The sequence below is a fragment of the Choloepus didactylus genome, chromosome 6, assembly GCF_015220235.1.
Source record: "Choloepus didactylus isolate mChoDid1 chromosome 6, mChoDid1.pri, whole genome shotgun sequence".
Taxonomy (NCBI): Eukaryota; Metazoa; Chordata; class Mammalia; order Pilosa; family Megalonychidae; genus Choloepus; species Choloepus didactylus.
The window spans coordinates 78,901,335-78,910,468 of record NC_051312.1 but is presented as its reverse complement, the minus strand read 5'-3'; the positions used below and the strand labels follow the sequence as shown (position 1 = coordinate 78,910,468).

General features: G+C 35.5%; 1 protein-coding gene across 1 annotated transcript; it reads right to left on the bottom strand.

Annotated features, from left to right (window-relative positions):
- Window positions 1–5,040: 5,040 nt before the first annotated feature.
- LOC119536487 (olfactory receptor 52N5) lies at window positions 5,041–5,994 on the bottom strand. The gene has a single exon (XM_037839302.1). It carries the CDS (start codon window positions 5,992–5,994, stop codon window positions 5,041–5,043), a length of 954 nt encoding a protein of 317 aa, XP_037695230.1.
- Window positions 5,995–9,134: the final 3,140 nt, after the last annotated feature.

Sequence of the window (9,134 nt, the reverse complement as noted above, 5' to 3'; positions counted from 1 at the left end):
CTCCCTTTCCATATCCATCTCTTTCTCTATCTCTAAGTCATTTTCCCTATGCATTTTCACAATCTTCTCACTTTCTACAGAGTGCTTTGCAACTTACATATTTACATAACAGAAAATGGTTATTCTTTGTTCTTAAACTGGCCATAATAACTTGGTATTTTTAGGAAAAGATTCTGATTAGCTCATCTTAAATATGGAACCCCACTTCCAACCCACATCAGAACAATCCACTGTACTCGGAGATTGTGGGCTCAAATTGCTGACGAATTGTTCAATAGAGAGTGCAAGCATATGGTTAGGATACCAACCAAACCCTCTTAATATATTGGAAAGGAAAATAGAGGACATTCCAAGAAAGAATTTTACCAAAAGAAGGCACTCAGAGAGCAATCTGACATTTACTACAACTGCTTTATGTGGATTTTGTGTTGTGTAAACATATACTGGCAATTACTGTTAAAATCTATATCAGCCTTTATGAATACTATCTTTACAATCAACAAAAACTAAATTTCAATAGTATAAAAGGACCTAGTCTTATCCACCACAGAATTTCTCATTTTTTCCCTCTTCATCTTACATCCCAGGTCAACCTTTTCCCCAAAGGGGCCTCTTATACCCAAAGTCAATCTTTCTCTTCTTTTTAGATATATATTTGAGATTTAAAGTTTATTTTAGAAATACAAAGAATAAGAGTATTAAAGAAGAATAAATTACATTAATGTTTATTGAGTATCTTGAGATGTGAATTTGAGATTTTTCCAAAAGGGTATACAAATGGCCAATAAGCATATGAAAAGATGATCAACAAGATTAGACATTATGGAAATGCAAATCAAAACCACATGAGATTACACTTTACACCCACAAGGATGGCTATTATTAAAAATATAAAAAAAACAAGTGCTGGAGTGTATGCAGAGAAATAGAAATTTTAGTGCATGCAGTGTTGATGAAAATGCAAATTGGTGCAACCACTGAGCAACATGGAGATTAGTCAAAAAGTTAAATATACAATTACCGTAACCTAGCAATTCCACTCCTCGTAATATATCCAAAGAAATGATAACAGGACTCTAACAGATACTTATACAGCAATGTACACAGCAGCATTATTCAAAAGAACCAAAATGTGCAAACATCCAAATACTCAAGTGTCCGTCAACAAATGAATGAGTAAACAGAATGTGGTACATACAGAAAATGGAGTATTATTCAGTCATAAGAAGGAATGAAGTTCTGAGACTTGCTGCAACGTGGATGAATCTTGAAAACTTTACTGGGAGTGAAAACAGCAAGGCAGAAAATAACAAATATTGTATGATGTCACTTATATAAGATAACTAGAAATAGCAAATACCCAGAGAAGACACGCATTTATGAGCGGATGGGGATAGTGTGGAAGGGAGATGTTTTGTTTGGTGTGTATAGAGTGTTTGCAAATAAAAATTAAAAAAAAAAAGGAACTTTGGCCCTGAGATCAGACAGGTTTCAAATTCAAACTTGACATCTTCTTAGCAGAATGATACTAGTTCAATCTCATTGAACTTCATATAAAATGTTGAAAACAATGGTCTCTTTTATCCAAACTGTAAGGATTAGAAAGTACAGTAAGTGAATAAAATAAATATGCAGTGTATATCTCTTTGGATAATTAGTGTCTCATATTTATAATCTGATTTATAAAAGAGGCATCATCTGATATGGGTTCTCCCAGAGTTAGACCCTGAGATAAAAATTTAATTAATTTTATTTGGGAGATGACACTGGGAAACACTGGTTGGAAAGGGAATGTGAGACAGAGAAGAAAAGGAAGTCAATACAAGGTGTGTAAGAGCAGGAGTTATATATAAATTCTTAAATGTTAATACTAAAACGCAATGAAAAACAATAAAGTACTGACATATGCGGAGATATGGATGACTCTCCCAAACATACTATTGAGTAAGAAGAGACAGCCATAAAAGAGAACATCTTGTATTATTCCTTAAAATTAATTTTCAAATCAAGTAAATCTATGATGCTGATCTCGGAATATTGGTTATCATCGCGGGCCATGGGAAAACCACTGGGGTGCTATAAATGATCTATATCTGGGTGTGGGTGTTGGTAACAAAGCCATATGCATATGCAAAAATCAACACACTATATAGTTGAGATTTGTGCACCTCATCCTCTATAAATTATAATTTAATTTTAAAAGGAGGGTTTTGGGGTTTGAGTCATGCCTCCCATAAAAGGCATGCTCAGGTCCCATTCCTGGGTCTGGAGGGTGAGAACAAGTTTGGACATAGGACCTCTGAAGATCTAATTAGTTAAAGTGTGCCCAAATTGAAAGTGTGGGCCATACTCCGATAGAGCAGATGTCATTGTAAGCAAAGGAAATTGGGCACAGAAAGAGAATCCATGAGGCACATTCAGAAGATGGAAGTCAACGGAACCCAGAAAAGAAAGAGAAGACACTGGCATGTACATTGACATGTGGCAGAATAGTCAGCCAGTCAGAAGATACTGACTCAGGAAGCAAGCCTTATAACCTCTGAAACAGTGAGCCAATAAAGTCCTGCTATTAAACCCACCTATTGTACAATATTTCCTTTAGCAGCTAGGATGCTATTACAAAAGGATTAAAAGGAGACCTCAATAAGTGGGTTTTCATTAGTTGATTCTTTTCCCAATATATTAGCTCAATATTTCCCAAAGCTTTTGGTGTTAGGATCCAGTTTACCCTAATAAACATTATTGAAGCCAAAAAGAGCTTTTGTTTATGTGACTTATATTTGTAAATATTTGCTGTATTCAGAATTAAATGTAAAAATTTCTAAAATATTTACTTATTCATTTAAAAATAAAAATAAATCTATTACCTATTCCAATAATTAGATATTTTAATGATTCTTAACTATCTTTTGCAAAATAAACTTAGTCAAGTAATATTTTACATTTTTTCAAGTTTTTTAATGTCTGTTTGAGAGACAACAGCTAGATTTCCATATCTACTTCTGCACGCAATCAGATAAAATATGTTGTTGAGTTTAAATAGTATAAAGAAAATCTGGTCACACATACACACGTATATATAGACATATAGTTGGAAAAAAACACAAGTTGATTTTTAATACCGTTTTCATATAACTGTGGTTATTCTTATTTGTTACTATACCCAAAATCTGTAAGTGATTTTTTCCTAAAGGTTAACTGCAATGTAGAGTCTGAAGCCATGCGATGAATGTTTTATACTCTGTCACATTAAAATCCATTGATCTATCTTGCACTTTAATGAGTCTTTTACCCATGCATCATTTAATAACATGAAGCATTCGTTACTTGGAAAATAACAAACTTTTAGTTATGCAGACCTTCCAAAAGTTGACAAAGTTCATTATACAGTAAGTAGTATACACTATGTGAACTGCAAATAATGTCTCAGAATTTCTATGATGTTATTAGTTACATTACAGATTCCACAAAAAGTTCTTGGTTCCCAGAGCTCCATGGATCACACATTAAGAACAGTTATCTTAGATGTTCTGGAGATAAATGTGGAAGAAACTAGGCATGGATATTTGATGATTGGTGTGCCACAAAAGGGATATTATTGAACTATAAGGGAGAGAGTACACCTATGTGGCTTCCATTCCTCTGCTATTTTTGAGCATTATTTATGCAGTGGCCATGGGATTCTTAATAAGCAATTTTACTCCCTACAGAAATAGTCCTGAGATCAACAAATGACAAAAAATAAATCAATACTCAAGAACAGTACAAATGTTTTGAGTCTTATACTGCATGTATTATTACATATTCTTTATTTCTTATATAAGCTAGTCTGCACAGCTTTTTTTAAAAATGTTTACCAAATGTCATATTTTAAAAAATTCATGGCTGTTGTTTTTACCTGCATATTGTCATCAAAATTCTTTAATCTCCACTAAACGAAACTGCATCCTTTTTTCAAAATCACTCTTTCATTGTATTTGCTGACTCAACATTTTTAAAATTATAAGTACATAAATCTTCCATTAAAAGGTATTTATAAATCGAATGTACTTGGTCTAGAGTGATTACATTAAAAGGCAAAGGACAGACTGGTTGAGTGAAATAGAACTTTGTCTCCCTGGTAAATAAGGTTTTCCTCATGATTTAATCCTAGCTTAAATGCTATATCCCTGTGACTTTCTAACTCCCTGAAAGTTAGAGGCTCATTTTCTGCAACATTTTAGCACTTGTGCAAATCTCTGTTATATTGCTTATCTAAACCATAGTCTAATTACATGCTTATTTGAGTATTTGACAGAATAAATTTTCATTTACTCTTTTATTCATTTTCTGCTAAGATGTTCCATTAAAAAATTGCATCCTTCACTTTCCAATTTGAATTGACCCTTCTCCTTCTCAACTTCCTTTAAAGGCCACTAGCAAAGCACACAATTAAACATTTTTATTGATCTCTCACCTCCCAACGGGACTGTGACCTTCTTTATGATGGGGAATGTTTCTAGTTATTTTTCCAATTGCTAGTTCCTAACAAGAGTCTAGGAAATGTAGGCTCATTTTAATTTCATTCAGACCTTATACTCTACATTATGTTGGAGCTTGAAATGTAAATATAAGTGCCTTCAAAGAAAACATGTTTTAGCATTAACTAAACAAACTGCAAGCAAACTTATTATTATAAGTGTATTTTGATAATCTAATGTGTGTGGTGACCAGGGAAAAAGAGAAGGGCTATCAACACAGACAAAACATTAAAGGATTCTGTCAAAAAGTTAAGAAAAAAATCTTAGTTAGAAATATTAAATGAAGAGTGTAGGGAGCTCATATCAACGACCTCTTAAAAACTGATGATAGAAAACAATAAAAAAGCAAAGTGCAGAGATATAAATCTAGAATGAGATATAAAACTCCCCACTGTGGTTGCAAAAAGATACTTTGAGAGAGACAATAGAAAATGTATAATGGCTTGAATGCATGAACAGTCATTTTCTTCTTTGTTGTTTTTCATTTGTATTCTTCCTATCTAATTTCATTTATCCTGTATCAACTTGATCCTTTCTCACCCTGGAAGAACTTTATAACACTTTCTCGGATCTGTTTTGTCTTCACCCCATAAACAATGGGGTTCAGAGTTGGGGGAAGAAGCAAATAGAGGTTAGCCACAATAATGTGAAGAGGAGGGGGGATAGTGTGTTCCCCAAAACGGTGGGTAAAGAAAGTAAAGAATGCTGGAACATAGGTGATTATGATGGCAGATATATGTGCTGTGCAAGTGCTGAAGGCCTTCTGCCGGGCATCTGCTGATGAGAGGCTGATGACGGCTCGGAGGATCATAGTGTAAGACACAGAGATACAGCTGATGTCAAACACTCCAATCAGGAGGGCAACCATCAGACCATAGATGACATTGACCTTGATGCTGGCACAGGATAACTTCACCACAGACATGTGGTCACAATAAGTATGGGAGACAATATTGCTTTTGCAGAAGGGCAAACGCTTGACCAAGAATGGGAAAGGAATCATCAGCATCACACCCCTCAGGAAGGTAGCAAGCCCCACTTTGGCAATGACAGGATTAGTGAGGATGGTAGCATAACGCAATGGGTAGCAAATTGCCACATAACGGTCCAGAGCCATCAGCATGAGCACCCCAGATTCCACACCTGTGAACCCATGGACAAAGAACATCTGGGCCAAGCAAGCATTGAAGTTAATTTTCTTGATATTTAACCAGAAAATACACAGTGCTCTGGGTAGGGTGGTGGTGCAAGTGAAGAGGTCAACGAGGGAGAGCATAGCCAGAAAGAAGTACATTGGACGATGTAAGGACTCCTCACAGTGAATGAGATACACAAGGCCAAGGTTACCCACAAGGGAGGTAATATACATTGCACAGAGTGGAAGGGAGATCCAAATGTGTGCCCTTTCCAAACCAGGAATGCCACCCAGAATAAAAGATTCTGGAGCCACATATGAACTGTTGGATACCAGCATAGCTAATTCATTAGAGGATCTTTGTATTTTTCCAGTGGTCTCTATCCTGAGGATAAAGAATTAAGAAATAGAAAGTTCCATGCAAATCAAAGCTAAAAATTGGATTAAAATTACTTCATAATAGTACAAACAATTTTGAATAATAGTGACTATGAAAATATACTTCTTATTGATTAATAGTACATAGCAGGCAATATTTTATAAGTGTTGAACACTTTAAATGCAGTTTTCATAAACTATAAATAAAAAGTCATTATTGTTTTCTGTCATAAAATAGAAGAAGAAATTGAGGCACAAAGAGATTGAGTGAATGTCAAATATCATACAACTACATTCAGAGCCAGAAATGGTATTCATGCATGACTCTACATCTCTTGCAGGCTGTGTACTGTACATCCTGGCTTGACAGAACTCATATCCTATGACAACAAGTACTGTGTTTTCATAATGGTCTGGAATTCATCTATTATATTACTTTTTGTGGCAATATAAAATTGGAAGATTATGTATATTTCTACCAAATAAGACCTCATTTAAATGTCAGCTCCCTCTGTACCAGTTGTGTGATATGCTGAGACTCACTTCATTGTTGAAGCCCCAATCGTTCACTTATATTGCAATGCCACTGTAAAAGTTCTGAAAAATAAGAAGAAGTATATTTCACTCTTAGGATAGTAGGCTGTGATTTGGAAATACCAATACTTCAAAACGTAGGTATGGATGCTACATATTTATGAAATGCCAGGACAGTGGTCCTTAATGTACACCTATCTTAATCATCCTGAGAAGGAGAATGAACAGAAAATTACCTTTCTCAAATAACCTATAATCTCCCTGTTGTTAATGAGGACATCTGTTTCCTTTCCATGCCTCCTGTTCTTACACACATCTTGAGAATCGGATTAATTGTGCTCTCCCTTAAAGCCTTCTCGGGGAAAATATTTCCACTATCATGACCTCAAATATAAACAATGTAATGATAAATTTCTGACCATTAATCTTAGAACATAAACTATGCCATAATTGCTGAGTCCTCCTTCTAAATGCATGCTGGATATTTCTTCCATAAATTTCCATGGACATTTTCAATATACCATAACCAAAACTTAACCCACCTCTTCAGCCTCTACCCTCTGCCACAAACATGTCCATTTCTGAGTTCTGTCTTTTGGATCATGGTGCCATCATCCACCACATTACCCAAACTAGTATCTTTGTAACCTCTGGGATTCCTCCACTTTATTTAGAGTATAATTCCCTTATAGGTTAGAATTTATCAGTTGTTACTCCACCCAGATCAGGATGTCTGTATCTATAGAGTATCCTCAAACAAGAACCCCTATTTTTAATCCAGAAATATTTCTAGTGTCAGACATTCCTTTCTATCACTATTCAATCTGTCTGTATTAAAGACCACCTAGACACATCTATGTATTTATTTGCTTTGCATGCTGTATTTTTCAAATATAATTTGTTATGTAGCATAATTTTGAAGACATTTTAATTTACTGCTTAACAATCTACAACATCTTTCCACTACTTTGAGGGTAGGGCTTAAATTACTTGGCATGGTATTCAAGAAAGTAAGTTTTACATCTATTTTTCCTTTCCCATTTTACTTCTTTTCACTTTTCGAAGCACACACAATTATCCTGGTTGGATGATGAATTACACAGTCACTGTATCTTGGCATATCTTGCTTAAAGATGACTGGACTACTTGCCAGTCCCAAAACACTGCATATATTGGCTTTGTTCAATTTCTTTCCCTATTTCTAAGTCTTTCTGCTATATATTATATTGATAAGTCTCCTTCAAACACTGTGGTAGAATATCACTTCATTTGAGGAGGACTGTACATTCAAGATGATCTACTACCGCTAAATTCCCTGGCCAGGTTCAGCATGTTTAACTTGCTTGCTCAAAGCCATTAGTGTTTAACTCTGAATCAAATCCAGGTTTTCATACCGTCAGAACTCATTTCTGTTCCTCTAAACCAAATCCATTATAAAGCCAACTGATGAAGAAGTTGTGGACTGAGAAGCTGTGGTATAAGTGATTTCTCTTCTTGTTTATTTGCTTTACTTGTTCATTTCTATGCTTGTTTCTTTGTTTATTTTCTCTGGAGGAACACAAGGTTCAGTGTTTCAAACTTGGGACCTCAGCAACTCCTGTCCTTAGAATGTATCCCTTACTGAACATTCCAGTCATCTGATGAATCTTCCATCCTTCCATTGAAAGAGCAAGGGGATTGTGTGGCATTAGTCATACCTTCTCTTTCAAAAGGGAAGATATGTGGTTACAACAAAACCATTCAGACTTAAAATGAAACCCCAGTGTCCTTTTTTTTTTTTTTTTTGCTGTGATTAAAGGGAAATAAAAAGGAAACAGACTACAGGAATAATGTGTTAAAAGTAAAATAATGTCAAAATTGCAGGGAGAAAAGTACAACTCAAGGTCTTGCCTGAGTCCTACATTGAGACTTTTTGAATAAAGGAGACCAAGTGACATGCTGTACTACAAAAGAGCACACCACATCAAGACATGGTGCACCATTCCACCACATGCCAATCACAATTCCCCTTGTGTCCTCAATGACAATAGTTTCCATTACCTGATGCAGGTTTCCAGGCCTCAAGGACATCATGGAGAACATAGGGATCGATGTTGCTTCTTCTGCTGTGTCCACATCCCACACTGGGCAGCTATGTGACACAAGCTGTGCAGTACCCATGGCTGCCTCTGGCTGTTAAAAACAGAAAAGGCCTCCTTTAGAACATCACTTAATGCCAACCAAGAACAATCACAATGAATCAGCCATTGCTTAGGAGGTAGCAAAGGAGAGGAGACTTACTTTTTCACTTCTGTTTCACTTCTATATTATATGCTTCTCTACTGGTAGCCTAGAATACTATTTTTAGAGGAAGTAGGGACTTGGCCATAGAATAAAATTCTGTCAGGAAAACACCTGAGAGAGAATGTCAACTCCTTGGAGCGCTAGATCCAGAATAAAATTCTGAATTCTTTGCTACTGTTTCATCTTCTGATATACTGTTTTAACAGAAAAGTCACATCTGTCCCTTTAATGAAAGGGGGTGCTATCCCTGAGTCTATATATCTCAGGTGTATGGGTTCTAAATT

Coding starts and splice junctions, on each gene's coding strand:
- LOC119536487 (XM_037839302.1), bottom strand. CDS start 5,994: ATGCTGGTATCCAACAGTTCATATGTGGCTCCAGAATCTTTTATTCTG.